At 35.3% G+C, this 18844-nt stretch overlaps 2 protein-coding genes across 2 annotated transcripts; one reads left to right on the top strand and one right to left on the bottom strand.

Moving 5' to 3' along the window:
- Nucleotides 1-474: 474 nt before the first annotated feature.
- MONOS_16197 (uncharacterized protein) lies at nucleotides 475-5620 on the top strand. Its single transcript, XM_067869112.1, has 2 exons — nucleotides 475-624; nucleotides 691-5620. The coding sequence occupies exons 1-2, from the start codon at nucleotides 570-572 to the stop codon at nucleotides 5055-5057; spliced, it is 4422 nt and encodes a 1473-aa protein (XP_067729286.1). The 5' UTR covers nucleotides 475-569; the 3' UTR covers nucleotides 5058-5620.
- Nucleotides 5621-9457: 3837 nt separating this feature from the next.
- Nucleotides 9458-18779, bottom strand: MONOS_2491 (putative 1-phosphatidylinositol-3-phosphate 5-kinase). Its single transcript, XM_067872416.1, has 3 exons — nucleotides 16319-18779; nucleotides 10113-15760; nucleotides 9458-10011 (listed from the first exon to the last, which is right to left on the bottom strand). The coding sequence occupies exons 1-3, from the start codon at nucleotides 18588-18590 to the stop codon at nucleotides 9835-9837; spliced, it is 8097 nt and encodes a 2698-aa protein (XP_067729285.1). The 5' UTR covers nucleotides 18591-18779; the 3' UTR covers nucleotides 9458-9834.
- Nucleotides 18780-18844: the final 65 nt, after the last annotated feature.

Here is an 18844-nt window from a genome sequence, read left to right as displayed (position 1 = left end):
CAACTAATACAACAACAAAAAAACACTTGTAAAGATAAAAATGCAAAAAATTCGTGCTGCATTAACCATATTAACTTCGGTGCACAAATAGAAAGAAATTAGACACAAAGATAGCCGCTTAGGAAGAAAAATAAAACTTTTTTATTTAATGTGGATCGAAATAACAAAAAGGTACTTAAAACAGACAATTATTGAACGAATCGAAATGCAGCAATGCATTTCAACAAAAACTTTAGAAAGTGTACAACAAATAAAAGTTATTTTGCTTGCAGTAAACAAATGACATGAAAAATTAAAGCTTAAAAATTCAAAATACGAGATTCGATTTAATGAATCGTCAAGGCACATGCAGAGTTTTTCTTTTCAAAAACACGCAATAAAAGGTTGGACATTCAAAAGCACATATGAAACACAAAAAATGAAGATCATAAAATTTGACATGAAATCAAAACTTATTAAAAAGTTGTTATAGTTAAGATCGAATGAATTTGAGTTTTATTGTATTTGACGAAAAGAAGAACGAAACATAAATAAAACGCTGAACATTTTTTTATTTTTCATTGAGTATCATGGGACCAGAGCAAAGTTCAACTTCAAGCGCAATTCATCATTCATTTCAAAAAGGTTTTTAATATTTTTTATTTTCGATCTGTTCGTAAGAATCCAATTATTATTTATAATCTTATTAAGATAAGCGTTATTTTGAGCGAAAACACATGCGTTTTGTTGAGTTTCCTTCGGTTAATCAAGCAAAATTGAAAAAGAATTTTGGATATGAAGTAGAAGAATTTTTGGAAAAAAAGTCAACGCGTGCTCCAGCTGCAAGTCACTTATCTCCAGCGGATGCTGTTAATGTTTTGTTCCCTTCAATTTTAGATTCAACATTTTCAACAAGAATTAAAAGCATGCATTGTCACGAAAATACGAGTTCATGTGCACAACAATCTTCTTTCAGACATCAATTTATATGGAATTATGGAGCGTGCAATTTTGTATCGCTTATCGGTTCTTTTAATCACTGGTCCGAACCTATTAAACTTATTCCCCAAAAAAGTTTTCAAGATACTTCAGGTCCGACACAGGAGGATATAACCAATGGCAAAATTTCAGGTGAAATATTGGCAAAAATAAAGAAAGAGAAAAGCATATATCAGGGGAAAGTTAAAAGTTGGACGAAATTTTGGTCTGTGATATTGACAATTCCAGAAGGAAATCACTTTTATTTGTTCATTGTTGATGGTCAGTGGAAATATGATCCAAAGCAGCCGTTTTTCACGGACAATTGCGAGAACATATACAATATTTTAACGTTACAACCATTTGCATCAACGCTATTTGGTCAAAGAGACTATCAATTGACAGACAATGAAATACACTCTCATGATATCACCTCTTTTCAGGATTTTTCATATGAAAAACGGGATGATTTTGCAGTCAATTTAGGATTCAATTCAAAGAATACATCAGGATTACTCAGTGGAGCAATTCATTCGCAACGTCATAGTCCAGATGAATCCAAAGAAGTTTTTGCTCAGTCTCAAAATTATTCATCTGGAAATCAGGCAGATAAATTGAATGAACGCGAAACAAATGAAATAGCTGATGAAGACAGCAAAAGTTGTTTAAAATGCATATTTTTAGAGGAAGAACAAAGTTCCCCAAGCGAAAAAAAGACTGATTATTCAGGAAAAGGAGTGGTTGAAAACTCTTCAGTTCAGAAAAGTGCAATATCTCTGATTAATGCCATTAACTTCTATTCATCAGCCTTCAATCACAAGATGAAGCTTAACACCCAACAATCCCCAACTAAATCCGCAAACTGCATCAAAGCAAACACAAAACTTTCACCTCATACACTGTTTTCACAAGCCACTTCAACTATATCTTATTCACCTCCAATGACTAAGTCTTCTTCGATTTCATCATCAGTCAGCCAATGCTCTGCTTCTGCTGGCAAGATGCCTCCATCTGCTAGCCCCTTCAAGCCGTTTGAGGAAAGCCGTCCATTCTCTTCAGCTGCTTCAACTCATTTAGATACAGCTTACACCGCAAGCACAACAATCTCTTCGGCTCCCCTTCCTACTTTCTGTGCCTCTCCGTCTCCTCCTACAAGCCTTTCAGATTCACCCGACGTGAAGGAGCCAGCGTCCAATGAGCAGCCGACTGCCGATGAGTATTTTGATGTACCTGTTGACTGCCCCGTATCTCGGAGGCCTCCGCCGCTGCTGATGCCGCCTCCATACACGCTTCTTGGGTGCAATGCACCTTCTCCGACATCATACCGCCTCTCTCCCAATATCTCCCCTCAGGTTCCGTCGGTTGGGCAAATACAGCTCAATAACCTCACACCTTACCCGTCTCCTTCGACTGCTCCTTCCCTATTCTCAGCCTGCGCCTCGCCTCATTCTCTTTCTTCTTCTCTTCCTTCTTCTCTTCCCTCTTCTCTGATACCCACACCCAACTCGTTTCTTCCGCTTCCTTCTTCTTTCTATTTTCCGAGCACTTCATCAACTTATGCATCTTCTTCTGTTCGTTCAACTTCTTGTTCATATTCTCTTCCACCGACTGCCATATCGCCGGGTTTTGTTCCCTGCTTTTCTCTGCACCCCTCGCCAATTTGCTCTCCTACAAGCATCATTCCTTCTTCATTCTCGCCTTCTTCTGAACCTTCTTTGGTGTTCAGCCTTTTGAAGAATCCACAGCCGCTAACATCGGATTCGTTAGCTTCACCACCTTGTGTTTCTCCCTCTTCTCCTTCGTCGTCTTTGACTTCTTCATATTCTTTGGCTCTCTCATCTTTTTCACCATCTCCAGACAAATCTTGCACGCCATTTTCTTCCGTTTCATCTTCACTTTCTCCTTCTCCTTCACCCTTACCTTCACCTTTTCCTTTTCCTTTTCCTTCACCTTCACCTTCTGCTACTGTTTCTGCTTCTGCTTCTCAGCCGCCTTCATCATTTCTGCCTTTTTCTCCTATTCAGTGCCAATCTCAGTCATCGTCCTCTTCTTATTCACTACCAACTTATTCGCCAACACCTTCTCATCCTTTTCCTGATTCAACTGCAACGGCTATTGCTGGTAATAAATTACCTCCAATAACTGAAAATAAAGAGACAGAAAAATGCATTGATAAAAAAAAGGAAACTGGGAAAAATATTATCGAAAACTTATTTAACAAGTTCTTTCAGAGACAAAACAAAAGGAAAAAGGAAAAAGCGAAAAATGGCAAGTCTTTGTTTAATGTAATATTTAACAAAAGAAACGAAAGCGCGAACAAATCAAACGACCACAGCAAAGGAGAAACCACACCAGAACAAAAAGAAGAATCCTCCACTTTAATTAAAACGAATGATGAAGGAAACTGCATAACAACAACAGAAAGAGAAAAAGAGCTTGATAAGCCTGAAAGCGAGAGATCTGCAGCTGAAGATGATGATAAAAGTAACGATAAAGATCTGTCTGATGACACTTACTTTGATGAAGACGAATCCAGCTTCGAAAGCGATTTCAGTTCAGATAATACGGAAGTTGGCAATGAGGATTACTTTAAATGTGGAGGATATTACTATTTCTGGGATGATTTCGAAGATGACAAGAAGAAAGAAGAAGAAAACGAGGATGACGAAGAGGAGGAGGAAGAAGCCAACAAAAAGCATGGATCAAAGCTACGGAGCATGGGCTGCTTGTTCTACGATCCTAACTGGAAAGGGCGGTACGAGCACTACAAGCGGCAGAGGCGAAAAGCAGGGAATTCGGAGTCTGAGAGTGACTCATCGCTGGAAGCTGATGACGGGATCGATGAGCGAAAGGTGGTGAACGGAGAATGTGTGCTGCTGCAGCTGGAGGAGCGGACGGAGAAGTCTGCGAGAAAGAGAAACGTGTTCTCACTGTGTTCGACGCAAAGCTCATCAGGGCGAAAGAAAAACCACGCCAGCACGCTGAATCCGTTTATAATGAAGGTCAATTCCATTATGATCGACTGGACATGCCTATCACCGCCGCCAGGGCTGTATTCGTGCAACAAGCTGGAGCCTTATCTGTTGCCTGGCGAGTTGGAAGTGGATGCACTGAATATGAGGCGTGTGAGAGGATTTGAGGCTGATCTTATGCCAAAGGTTAGAAGAGAACTTGCAAACCACTTGTGTGTTAAGTGTATTGAGAGGAAGAGGATAAAGAGGAGGAGATATGAAGAGGAACGGGAAGAAAGCGACAGAATTAATGAGATTAATGAAAGACAGGACCTATGTGATACGCATAAAGGAAACGAGAAACGAGAAAGCATAAATGAAGGCGAAGCGCAAAATGAAGATACAGATTCTAAACAGAGCAACAATCGATCCACTGATGAGAAAGAACAACGAAATTCAACTGACATTTCTGGTGGAAGAAATTCTGATGAAATTTCAGATTCACCGAGTGACCAAACGTGTTCTACATCATTTCAATCTCTTCCACAGCAAAACTGCGAATCTTCACAGAAAACCACTTGCATTTGCGATACCTCAAAATATTTACCATTGGAAGGAAGCAAAACTCAAATGGCTGTTTCTTTAGCTCCGTATCTCCCACCTTCTCATTCGAAACAGAATGGTGCAGAGAATTCTATGAAAGAATGTGATGTTTGTTGCGAGACTCCAAGTTCCTCTATATCTGCGGCTTCAATGAGCATAAGTGCTTCATCTCCATCATCTTCTTCTTCAAATAACAAAAGAAGCATTACTGAAATGTCAAAGGCAAAGCGCGATTTGATTAATATGATTCCAGGTAATGTGATTTTGAATCATTCTCCAACACATTTGCTTTCAATGGCGCTTGCATACAAAGAGAAAATTGTAACTATCCAGTACTATACTAAGGCCTATCAAAGCAACGACGATGAAGACTTTAACAATTTACTATCCACAAAAATTCTTGCTTATATAGAAAAAAAGAAAACGGTTTCAAAGAATAAGGAAAAGGCAGAAAAGGATGGTGAAGGAAAGAGAAAGAAGAAGAACAAAAAGAAAAAAGAGCACAAAGAGCACAAAGAACGCAAAGAACACAAAGAGAAGGATTGAAAGAAAAGAAGGAATGCTTAGAATAAAACACTCGAATGTGAATGATATTTTTTTTTTTTGAATGTTGATAGATATTTTTGAACATAATTTTTTTCTTTTGAAAATCCATCTAATTTTAGATGAATTTTTGAATAATTTATGTAAAACTTTGTTATTTATACAATGTGAAGCTGGAAACTTTTTTCCAGTGTTTTTTTAGAGAAAATAAGAACAAAATGGCAATTGTTTGGATTTTTAGTTTACAAGCGAATGTTTGCATTCACTTCACACTTATTCGTTTCATTTGATTATTGTTGCTTGCCGACGGTTTTTGAAGTAATTTAGAATTAACACTTTTCGAGAATGTGTAAAATGGTTTAGTAAAGCGTTTTTGTTTTTGCAAATTGCGAGCACATTCAATTTTGCTTTTCATACAACAAGGTTTGTGTTTTGGATGAGTATTTCTATTTCTATTTCTTTTCTTTGTGTTCAATATTTTTCATTTCGATGATTCTCCTTTCATTTTGATTGGTAAGTTACATTTATTTGAACCATTCATAAATATACTCAAACGTAGGATAAAATTATTTTTTATCATTTTATAGTATGGTGGAAAACCCGAACATTTGCAAAAACCCGCACATATCATCTTGAATAATAAAAAAGTTGTTGGAAATTAATAAAATGATGTTTATTTTTGTTATAACTCGATGTCGATTTCAAAAATTCATTTTTATTCTTGAAAATTAACTATTTTGGTACAATTTTCAGTTGGAGAAAAATTTTGAAACTTCTCATTTTTATTTTGATGTTATCTTTCAATGATTTCATTCTTTTTTTGTTTGCAACAAATATCACTCAACTTTTAAAGAATTTTTGTCTTTGACATCTTTTTATAATGCGAAGTGAAAAAAACAGAAAAATAGAAATCTTTTCTCAGATAATAAAATGCCAAAGAATTAACTGAAAATATAAATACATTCTTACACCGAAACATGAAAATCACTTCTATAACATGAAAAAAATAGGAAAATAATAACATTTATCTTATTTTCTTTTTAAACTGAAAAAAATATGAAAAATGTCAATAGATGAAATAGATGAGATTCTAAAGAATACCATTATTGCATTATAACTTCAAATGGAAATGAAATTGCATATTTATCATAAGCCCGATCATCACATTGTTTTCAATCTAAACAATGGGTTCAAAACCCATAATAAAATTATTTCAATCCAACAATGTTTCATAAATTATTCAACTTAAAAGAACCGCATTTATGTGGTTTGTTCTTCATGTTTGATTTTGATTTTGATATCAAAAAAATATTATTTTGTTATTTTCATTGACAGCAGTTCGACAATTCATAGTGGATTTTTTTCGACAAGTTTTTCAATGAAATAAGTTTATTTTTATTGTTGCAGGTTTGCGGATCACTTATTTTTTTTGTCGAAAAATTTTGAACATTGACTATTATGCGATTTATTTTTAAATCTGAAAATGATATATATTGTTTTTCTGTTTTGTTTTTCTTTTTTCAAAAATGTTTTTATTTCTTTTTTTTCTGAAAATTATTGTTTCTTTTCATTGAAAATGCTTATCCTTGCTTTTTAAGAAAAAATATAGTTATACTGATTCTTTATCAAGAATTATTGAAACTTGTAGTAGGAAACAAAGCAATTAATAAAATGTTTGACAATCAAATTGCATAGTGATTTCCTGAATGATTATTGTTTGATATGAAGAGATTGAAAAGGTTTGTTATGTTTTTCAACTTTTCACGATAGTTTATTTCTCACAAATCATTTCTTTGGATTATTTTCACTTTCATCAGAATCCGTAAAAAGAACATATTGCTCGGATAATCTTTTGGGCAAACCTTTCACTGATCTCATGGAATATTTTTTGAGCAATTTTTTTCCATTTGAACCTTCTTCTTCGTTGCTTGATGAAAGATCTTCTTCTATATATTCACTGCTGTCAAGATCTCTTTTTTTCTTTTCTTTCAATTTGTTTAATCTGTCGGAATGATGATCAGTTTCTGAAGATTCTTCTTCAGAATAATTAGAAGAACTTGACAAATCAGAAACTTGTTTTCGACCATCTGCTTCATCCAAATGATCTGACCGGCACAAAATAAATCTTTTCTGTTTGTTTTTTCTTCTGAAAACATGAACGACCAAAATATTTTCTTCACCTTCTTGTGAATCAGTTGGATCTGATTCGAAATCTGTTGAACATGAGTTATCGTCAGGCTCAGTATCTTCGCTAGTGTTTTCAATAGAAGTGAGGTTTGAAAGCTTAGAATCAGTAGAAGTTATATTTGAAGATAAAAGTCTTTCCTTTTTATTTTTTTCTTGTTTTTTGATTTATATTTTTCATATGAACATTCTCAACTCTTTCATTATCATCAATAGACTTTTTCTCTTCAAAAGCTTGCCATTCCTTCAGAACTGCTGTTGATGTAATTTGTTTACCAGAGATGGACCATCGGTTCGTCTGTCTAGCCGGTTTTACGCCGAAAGGCAGGTTATCCAAAGTGCGCCTCAGAACGTGAGATATTCGAGAAGACGTTATTTCAGCTTCGTAGAACCCATGACGTATTACTCTTGGGGCCATCGCATAATAAGAGCAATCTGCGATGGCTTGGACAAAAGCTAAAAATTCTGTTTTCATTTTGCTCACACTTGGTTCATTTCGAACATTTTTCAATTGCTTTTAGAGTGCAGCATTAGGTCCGAGATCAAGTGGCTGAAGAATATGTGATGTGTGTGCTGGTAGCACAACGACATCAACGTTTTCTTCAGAAAACTTTTGCCACAGCTGGATATTTTGTCTTGAAGAATGGCCGTCAAGAATAATTAAAGCAGAAGGAAATGAATGGCTTGTTTTTTCTTCAGATATTTTTTCATATTGAGTTATTTCTTTTTTCGCTAAGTTTGCTTTCTGCAGATGAGCGTCATTCTTAATCCACCAATCTCTATTATCATCTTCTTCAAATAGAAATATTCCTTCATCAGAACAATTAGAATGAGTTTCATCACGAAAGTTTGAAATTTCACTAACATCAACTTTAGGAAATCCATCTGATGGAATTTGAAAACTCTTTTTGATTCGAATAGAATTTTCACACTCTGAAAATTCTTTTGAAGTGTCAGATGCCGATTGTTGCAGTTGCTGCAATTCTTGAATTCGATCTCCTTCCGAATACATTGTATTCGAAAGTTCCAGTTTGTCAGAACAAATGGATTCCTTGGGACTTTTTTCATTATCACACTGATCTCTGGATCGTGGGGATTTTGACGGTGAATCTGAGTTATCTGTTGGAAATAGTTCTGATCCAGCTGATGAATGCAATGCTATTGATTCATGATCGTCTTCGTCTTGAAAATTTTGTTGTGTTGTTTTTTCACAAGTCTCATTCTTTTTCATTTTCTGTTCGCAATTTTCTAACCTTTTTTCTTTCGTTTTCAATTCACCAGATTTCTTTTGGCATATTTCATATTGACATTGTCGAATTCTTTCTACAATTTTTCTTTGCTTCTGTATGAAAGGAAGAACATGTTCTAACATAATTTTTTCAAACAGTTCCTTTGTCATCCATCCTTTTTGAGTTGAATGCAATACGAACGAATAGTCATTCCATTGTTCGTTGATTTCTTTTTCATATTTTGAACTTAAAAGAAGATGAGTGGGGAGATGATATCCATCAGCTCTCACAATGAATAAAAGAGTTAATTGACGAAGAGGAGGTGTTTCTAAACATGGCAAGTATTTGCATTTTTCATTAGCAATTCTTTTCCTATGATGACGACAATTGGACTGACAACTTATTTCGTCCAATTGTAATATTAACGAAGGATGGTATTTTTTCTTCAGCATCAAAGTTCGCAAATGAGAAAGAAAAGACTGTATATTTTCTTTTAACGATGCTCTCAAGCGTGCATGATCAAGTCGAACTGGATTTATCATTCGCAATAGTTTTTGCCTTGATAAAAAATCGTAAACCCATCTTAGACTCGGTGTTTCGATATATTCAGACGAAGCCGGAGATCTTTCGATTCGAATTTGTCTTCCCTTGATTAAAAAAAATAAGTTGAGAATTTCAAAACATAAAAATCATACTAAAAAAGGAATGTCATAAATTGATGGTTGCTTCAAAACATTGTGCCAATTCAATATAATTTGAACAAGCTTCTCTTTTTCTTCCTTTGTTAAATATCGTGGCCTTCCATTTATACCAGATATCTCACCGCGAGATTCCATTCGATTTGTTCTGTTTCTTCGAAAATATTTTTTTCTGGAATTATTCATATTTTCTGTCTTCACTTTTTGCATTTCAAAAATTTGGATATTTTCAATTGACTGATTTCTGCAATATTTTTGGCTTTTTGAGAATTAAATATGGAATTTCTCCCATTATAACAAATGCATTTTCATTCTTATTAAAAATTCATTCATAATTTCATGTGTTTATTAAAAAAGACTTTACTTTAACACAAAAAATTTTATGATGTTTCCAAAAATCCAAAGAGTGCGGGTTTTTGCAAATGTTCGGGTTTTCGCACACATCATTAATTCTATCAGACTTTCAAAACCTAAAAAAATGGCAAGCTTCTAAAAGCATCGAATTTAAATTGAATAAAAATGTACTTAAGATTAAAGTCATAGAATTCATAACATCATTGCTTTGCTTCAAATTGATTTTTTAATAAAAGGCTTTGGACATTTATTCATCGTAAAAGTATTCTCTCTGTCAAAATAATAAATTCGAGAAAAATGCCAAGATAATCACCGTTATTCATTAAGATATTTCAACATTTGAGACGTTATTACGCAAGAACTAAATTGTTCTGGAATAGAAGTAATGTACTCCTTCAATGAATCTATAAACCTCAGCTTGTATTCGGATGGGTGAATTATTGTTGGCAAGACGTCGCCTTGATTTAGCAGATACGATTTTTTAATCCGTGACTTTTTAAGAAAAATAACATATTCGACAGATATAAAGAATAAATTTGAAAAATAAATAGAAAAAAAATATTAGAATGAACATTAAATAAAATAGATGAAACCTCAAATTGCTTGTCCCAAGTGTATTGTCTCAAATAGTCAATTATTCCGCATCTGATCGTGTGGTTATTTTCATCAACGCCAACAATCAAAGAGTAATCAACAACGTTCAGCCTCGATAAAAACTGAGCGTCTCTTTCAGCTCCTTTCATCATCATCTGCCAGTCCTTTTCTCGCACGGCCAGTTTTTCTTTCATCATCACCATCATTACCACGTAGTTCGAGTCCAACAGCACTTCGTCCTGTGATCTGTTAAATCTCACATATCTCGACCTTCTGCTTCCCTTCAAATCGAACATTCGCTTCATTTGAGAACCACAGAATAAATTCTCCAAAACAATGAAATACCCTTTCAGTTTTTCCACATTTGACTGAAATGGTGAGGATGATGATTGCAATGAAGAAGTCTGCTGATGAGAGATTGAAGGAGGAGAAGAAATTGAGTGCTTTGAATAATCCTCAGAAAAATTGATTGAATCGTGTAAGGCAGTTGCAGAAGTAGAAACGTCGGAAGAGAACTGAAAAGTTGATTCTTCTGAAAGACTTGCAGCAGCTGCTGTTCGTGATGCGCTGGTCAAAAACGATGAAGATGATGAAGAAGGCTTGAAATCTATCCCTACGATTGCGTAAATTGGAAGCATAAGAGATGGCTGCTTTTCAAAGACTGTATCATAAAAATGCTCAAAATAAGCTCCAGCCGAATTAACCACTTCAGACATCTCAATTTTTGAAATCTTTTTTAATATGAATCGATCGTCTTTTGTTTTCCAGAATTTCGCTTTTGATTTTCCACCCAGCATTTTCACTGAAAAAGATCCAGCTGCCAATGAAGATACAAAAGCAGAATGAGTAATTGATGATTCTCGAAGTGCATGAAATTGTAGAGGTGAATAAAAAGTACATGTAACATTCATGGCTTTATTGCTAATGTTCACAGAGATCACATTGTGTTTCGGTGAAAGCAATGCAGCTTTCTGAACAGAAGCGGATTTTATTCGCTCAGAAAAAGTAACTCTTTTTCCAGGCATTAATTTTGAATTAATAGCAGAGCTAATCTTTATTTTTTCTGTTGGATTTGTTTGATTTGAAGCAACTATAAATGAATCATCAACCAAAATTTGAGAGCCAAACGAACCTTTCTGAAAGTCAACAGCATTCAATTCTTTTTCTTCAGTAAACTGTTTTTCACAGAAAATTTGTTGTTGTGTTTCGGCAGCGTCCAGAAGCTCGTTCATCTTTTGTTCATATTCACTTGTAAGCAACGAATATGCAATCATTGTTGATAATTGCCTCTCGTTGATGCAAAGTTCCATTGGAAAAAGAGAATTTGAAGGCAAAAAATAATCCAATGAATTTGAAGAAGTGGCAGCAGAGAAAGGAAAGAGATGCTGACAAGATGAAGACAAGCACTTCACGAATTCTTCGTATGATGGTGCCAAAATATCTGGAGAAAGCGCAAGACGCTTCGGATCTCCGAGATGTGAAAACGAAGAAGACGAAGAAGGGGAAGAAGGAAGTAGAAAAGGAGTAGATGGTATCATAGACTGATGAAGAAGAGAAGAAGCTGTTGGGTCAACAGAAATATGGGGAGAATCCTGAACGATTGGAATGCACTTCTGTTCTTCTGTTGTATAAAATGACTGGGTATCTGGAATTGCTTCTGGTTGAGCCTCTAATTGAAATGAAACTTTTTTGTCACACAATGGATGGGAAAGTTTGCTTGATAAAACATTGGAAACACTTTTATCTTCTGATATATTATTTGTTTGCTTTATATCTTGTTCAATTGGTCCAAGGTTTGCATTCTGTGCGATCGTGATTGGAGTTGAACCTTCCACAAATGAAGGTTGTAAATGCATTTTTTCGAATTTCGTGTTGCCACTTTCTTTTTCTAGATTCTTTTCAAATGACTCAAAATCAATTAAAGAATCATCTAATGGCTGCTGAAGACTTTTCACGGCTCTTTCAACGATATGAGAAAACGATGATTGAAGCTGTAAACCCTTTGAATCAATAGAATGCGGTAGCTGCATGTTATATGATAGCACAGATGAAGATGATGCAGTAGATTCCAATGGAAGTAAAATGGAGGTAAATGATTGAGCTGGCGAAGCAATAGGCACAGGAACAGGAGATGGAACAGGTGTGGTTGTGAGATGGTCCACCAAAGTACTTAGAACGATTCCGGGTTTTAATTGCACCTTTTCGTTTTGCATGAATGTTTCTCTCACCATGCCAATTGATTGAGCTTGCGGATTTTCTTTCATTGTGCATTCATTTCGAAAAGTCAATCCAGCTTTTTCTGTATTTCTTTTATCAGTTGTGTCATATTCATCGTCTGCAGCATCATCTTTGTCAAAAACACTTCTTTCATCACAATTTTCAGCATCGCTCAACAGCTCTTCATTTTCAATTTGTAATTCGCTTGCTTCTTTGCGAGGAGTATTCGCTTTCCGAGTCAAGATCAGTGCTTCTTCATTTATTACAGGAATTTTTGTCGTATCAGGATTCAGAAATGGCATATCGGCAAGATCCGCTGATAAAATTTGATCAATATTTGAGTTGTCCGTCAAGCTGTTCTTTACGGAAATCGAAGTGGAATTGGAAATGTGCGCTTTATCTTTGTTATGATTCAAAGTGTTTACTGAATCATTTTCATTCATATCATTTGATTTTGAATGAATGACTTGATTTTGAAATGATTTTGATTCTTTTCTTTCATCGCTTCCTTTTGACCCGATCAAAAAGCTGACAACTCGAGAAGTTGTTGAATGGTGAGAAGTAGCTGCAACTGAAGATGATTGATCCACCTTTTTCGAAAGGTCCAATGAAGATTTTCGGCGATTCTTTTCCAACGAAGAGCCTTTCTTTTCCCTTCTCTCTTTTCCTCTTTTAGTCTTATCTTTTTTGCCTTTTTCTTTTGAAATCTGCTTTTGTGATTTCAATGAAAGCGATGAGGAAGTTGAAGGAACAGCAAACAAATCGGAAGAAAACGAACGAGAAGTACGAAATCCCTTGACGGATGATGACTTTGTTATTTCATTTGATGATTGCGAAGTCAATGAAGATGCAGACGGAGAGGAAGTCAAAGACGAAGGAACAGTTGGAGATGGTGTTCGATGGGGAGTGCTCTTTTCGGTATGAGAAATGTATTTTTGTAGAATTGATTTAAGCGAATGGAGGCGATGAGCCCATCGAGCATAAAGGTGAAGCACTTTGGCTTTCAGCACAAGAAGTTTCAGCATAAGAATGGAATTGTTTGAAGAGTGCATTTGTATGCTGCTAATGGAATGCATATGGCCTTTATGCTTTGCCTGAGCATACTTATCATCTCCAACTGTGCAATTTTCGCTAACTCTGTTGATATGTGTTTCATGATTCTCTTCGTTCCATTCCAACATTTCCACATCCGACATAACTTCTCTTTCCTCCTCGTTAAGCTTAGCAAGCAATCCGCTTGCGACCTCTCCAACGCTTCCAGGTATTGGTACAACATTCAAAAGAACCATTCTGCACTGTCTAAACACATTCATCCCAACACCCCAAACAGTTTTCTGTTGGCTTTCGAAAAAATGCTTGAGATGACCTTGCGGAAGGGGAAGCGTTGGCAGTGGAGAAATTAGAGAAGAAGGGAAAAATGGCGAGATTTCAAAGGCAATGACAGAATCGCGATAGGAAAAACATATCGTTGTATTAAGAAAAGAAGAGTGATCGCATTCGATTATTTCAGAGAAAGAAGAGGAAGAGAATGCACCAGAAGAATATCCATCAAAGTTCAAACTTGAGTAAGTCTGAGATTTCTTTGAATTTTCTGTTAGTGATGCATTTCTCCACAAGGGGCATCCAATAGCCATTCGAGGATGAGATTGTAACTCTTCTAATTGTTTGAGAGATTCATCTTTTAAATGATTTTCATGTTGTTTGAAGCTTTCTTCGTTGTCTTCTCTAACGTTATCATTGGGAGATTTTGGAATGTATGGATAACAATGAAAGTTCGCATTTCGAGAAGTTGAAATCGGACATGATGATTGATGTGAAAAAGAAGAAGGCAAAACAGATTCCATTTGTGTATCACACAAACAAACAGGAAGCGGAATCCATTCCCACTCTTTGTTTTCTGAATCGTTCTCGCCTTCACCAAAGAAAAATGTTGTTGGAAGTGGAAGAGCAACAGATGAAGAAGAAGGAATAAATGAAGAAAAACAGAAATCTTGATCAAATTCAGCGTGTTGCATTGAATGCAAGACAGACGGTGAGTATTTCAAGAATGACTGTGACAATTTTTGAGTGGAACTAAAAGACTCAGAATGCTTTTGCAGCTCAACTTCATTTTCTTTATAAGTACTCACACCAGCAAAATCATCTTTTGCCTCTTTATTTTTTATCTCTTCTCTTTCTTTTGAAATGTCCAAGTTGCTTGTTGCATTGTCAATCTCAATATCTTTTTGTGGAGGAGTTTCTTGTTCTTTTTCTTTTTCTCGTTCCCTTTCAAGTTCTTTCTCTTTTCTTATCAATCTTTTTATGTTGTGTCCATACTTGAACTCATAAGGACTCACTTTATTTCGCTTCTCTCCGTTTTGAGCAAGCATAAAAATGAAAAGAGACAAAGGCATCTGAAGCAGCTTCCCCGGTACTCTCTTTTGAGGAGTTATTTGCTTTCTGCAGACGCGACATCTATTGAAAATTGTAATATAAGAGTCATCTTCGAAATCTATTTGAGTTGAGCCAACATTTGTTGAAGAGGTAGACGAGGAAGAAGAAAAATGTGTATTTGTAATATTCGGAGATTTTGAAGAAGGGGGAGTATCATTTGCGGAAATAGAATTTGCATTTACTTCAATATCTTCAGTATCAGAGTGCTTTTTATTGTCTTTTTCATTATGGCAAAATTTTTTGTCGCTCTCATCTTTTTTTGTATCTTCCACTTCTTTGTCCTTCTTCATTTCACTTTTTCTTTCTCTTTTGCTGTGATTCTTCCAGTGAATCTGAGCAGACGACAGTTTCTCAACAGCAACATCCACTCGAAAACCTTCTGTCTCAAACGAATCCAGATGATCCTGCATCAAGGCATTACAACTCTGACAGAGAATGTGCTTGCTCAGGCGAGTGAGCAAGTAATTCCCCAGAGTTGTGGAGGAAGACGAAGATAGCAGAGAGAAAGATTGAGTGACTGGGAGTGTACAGAAGGTTCCTTGCGATATAACACGCGAAGAGAACGAATAAGTATATAAAAGCGGCGTATATGGATCAATGCCAAAGGGGAAAAGAGAAGAAAAACTATTATTGGACTGCTTTAAAGGATATTTTTCTGTTGTGCTTTTTGATGAATTTGCTAATTCAGCTGTGGTTGAAGGAACAGTTAACAGTTCTGAACTTTCGACAATTCCAAATTTGCTTTGATTTTGCTGAGTGCATTTCGCTTGATCTATTCTGAGCCTTGACAAGTTAACTGGAATAGGAAATGAACGAAGGAAAATATTCTCATATCCAAGTTGACGCTTCAAAGAATTCGACGGTATAAGATGCTCCGAAGAAACACAAATGGTCTGATTTGGTAAAAGAGGGAACAACAGACTATGAACCTGAGATTTCAAATCAGTAGAATTAACAAGATTTGATGCAAAATTATCTCCAACAGAAGATGCAGTCTCTTTTGAATTGAAATTATATGTGTTTGTAGGTTGGGCTTGCAGATAACTCGATGAGTGGATTGTTTCTTTATTAACTCTTTTATTCCAATTCTTTTTGTGTTGTTTCTGTTGAAAGAATCCGTATGAATATTTCTGTGAGTCAATGATGATTTGTTTCAGCCAATGAATATCTTCTCTTCCTTTGGACTTTTCATTGGTTTCCTTTCTTTCACTTTCTTTTCTGTGCAAAAATCTGTTCTTCAGCAAAGTGACTACTTGTTTTATATGAAATAAAGTCATAGCAACATTTAGTCGAAGCCAAGCAGGAAGTGATGAAAGAGATAAGAAACCAGAAGATAACAGTGAATAAACGGGAAGTGAAAGAGACGAAGGAAAAGGTGATACAGAAATCGGAGAACAAAAAGGAGGAGAAGGAGAAGGAAAACGATCGAAATAACCAAAAGAATTAGTTGTTGATGCTACCACTGAAGATGATGGTGAAATAAATGATAATCCTTCTTTATTCAAAGGCGAAATAGAAGGCATGGGGATCAATGAACTGGAACTTAACAGAAAACCAGGAGTTAACCGAACTGACTCAGGCAACATTACTTTTGCTTCTTCGCAATCAGAAGTAGTTTGTTCGCCTATCTTTAAGAAAAACCACATATCTGAAAGAGAATTCAAAAGAGGAGAAAGAAGAGATCTGAATGTGTTCAAATGCAGCGATAACTGATAAATAAGATAAAGATCAATCACCCTGTGTGAAGATCGAGTCATCAGTTGCAAAAATCTCCATTTTATATCATCTTTTTCGTGATTGCTCGCCTTATTTGCATTCGATGTGTTAAAAGATGCTTGCGTTTTTTCATTCATTTCATCGATAGCAACAAAGGAAGAAGGATCCAGTGAAAGCGTCTGAGAACACAATTCCAGATAATCAAGTGTTTGACAGAAAGACAAAGCAAACGAAGTTATTCGAGCCGCAATAAGAAGTTCATTATGTGATGATTCATGAGAAGTTAAAGTTGATGAAAAAGCAGAATCAGAAGCAGAAGATGATGGAGAACTGGACGGATCAGAAGATTGTGTGGTAGACGGATCTTGCAAAACAATTGTTGAAATTCTTGGGAATGACTTTGTTGAAAAGAACACAAAAGATTGAGGATAGCTTTTAACAGGGAAGTAATCAGAAGGAAAACAAGATGAAGAATGAGGCGATGTCCCTTGAAGAGAACGACTATCTTCTTTCGTTCGATTTTTAAGTGGAAATGAAGAGTCATCAGGGGTTTGTTCAGCATGAGAGAATGATGCAAGAAATGAGGGTGCACTTTTCGCAGAAGAAATACAGTGTAATTGAGAAGTTGCTGATGATGAAAAATTCCCAACTGCAATGCTTTGTGAAATTCGGTTGATCGAACGTGTTAGATTTGCTCCAGAAAATGGAACAAGTCGAGACAAAAGACTTAAATAAATCTCGCTATGCAATGTTGAAGAAAGGCAAGATGGCTGATGAAAATGTTGAGGAGGAAAAAATTGACTTCGAGAATTGCTTGAAAAAGAGTTTGTAAAATCTGAAATTGACAGAGTGAATTTTGATTCATTGTATAAGTTTGCTTCCTCTGAATGATTTTTTTCATTTTGTAATATGTGCTTAGTTGAAGTCTTATTGTCAGCAATGTTGTTAATACATCTGAATCTGTAATCATAAAAATACTCATCGCAAAGTTCGTTGTTTGAAAGCCCTTCCTTCTCTTCTGTTGCCCGTATATCAGCAGCAGATATTCCATGCACAAATTCAGATGTATCATTTTCAATTCCATTTTTTGTTTCAACTTCCTTTTTTGTTGTTTCATCATCTTGCCTAAGAATAGACCAACTGTCGCACCATGCAACATGCCCCTCTTCCAAATCGGAAAATGTAGATGCAATTGGAATATTTAGGCAATATGAAAGTCTTTCCATTTCCTTTTTGTTATCAATTTTTACAATGGAAATTCCTTTATTTTCCAATATCTCGCATAAACTCATGCAAATACTTGAATTTGTAGCAATCACGTTAATTTTGAGCTTCAAAATTTGCTTTAATACAAAGTCTTTTCCCTGTTCTTCAAGATGAATAGTTTCTTCCAAATCCATCAAGTCTGATTTTGGATGATATGATTTTTCTTTTTTTGTGAATGGAGAGAAAAATGACTGAACTTTTAGCTTGAATGTGTTTAGCGAGTTCTTTGAATCTTCACTTTGAGTGATTAAGCTTGAAAATTGTAAATCTTTAACTTGAAGCGCCAACGATGAATCCAGAGGAAAGGATACCAGCAAAATACGTGGCGAAATTCCAGAGGACTTTGTTGCATTTGTTAACAATCTTCCGCGCACAATTAGTCCTTTGATAACAAATGATTCCCTTTCGCATAACTTCCACTGCTTGTCAAAGAATCTCACTAAAGTTAGTGGAAGCATTGACGTTCGAACTTGAAATAGATTTGAATATAGCGGATGCTCATAATTTTTAAAATTCTTGTCTTCAATATCCTTTGCTTCCAAAACACACTTATAAATGATGAGTGCCCACTTTTCGTTGAGGTTGACATATTTTACAAAAAACAAAATCGTCCGATAGAGATGTTCACGAAAAAGAGTATGAAATAACAATTGCTGAAGGCCATGAAGATGAGAATTTTCACATGGTATAATCAAGTTCAAAGTTCTTAAAATTTTGTTTGGAAGAGTAAAATTAAGATAAGATGGGACGTCTTCAATATTCTGTTTAAATTGATTGTAAAATTGTTCATCAAGCAAAGAAACAATTGTAAAAAATTCTTCAACATTCGAAAAACCACTCTCCATCACGATAATTTTTTTATAGATTGTAAAAACGTTTGATATCTTCCAAAACTTGCTTTTGTGATTTTCAGCATGTAATAAATAAAATTAGCAGTTCTAACTTACTCTTAAATAAATAAGCTATGAAAATTCAGCAATGGTTTAGTAATCTTCAGGCAACACGATTTTCTAAAGTCAATTTTAATTTTCAAAACTAAAAGTGTGTTGGGTAAGATCCCATCAAAAATGTGATGTGTGATATTTGAAGCATTCTCTCA

This window comes from Monocercomonoides exilis, assembly GCF_001643675.1.
Source record: "Monocercomonoides exilis strain PA203 chromosome Unknown scaffold17-1647472, whole genome shotgun sequence".
Taxonomy (NCBI): Eukaryota; Preaxostyla; order Oxymonadida; family Polymastigidae; genus Monocercomonoides; species Monocercomonoides exilis.
The sequence above is the reverse complement of the archived record's forward strand: the minus strand, read 5'-3'. Positions and strand labels throughout refer to the sequence as shown.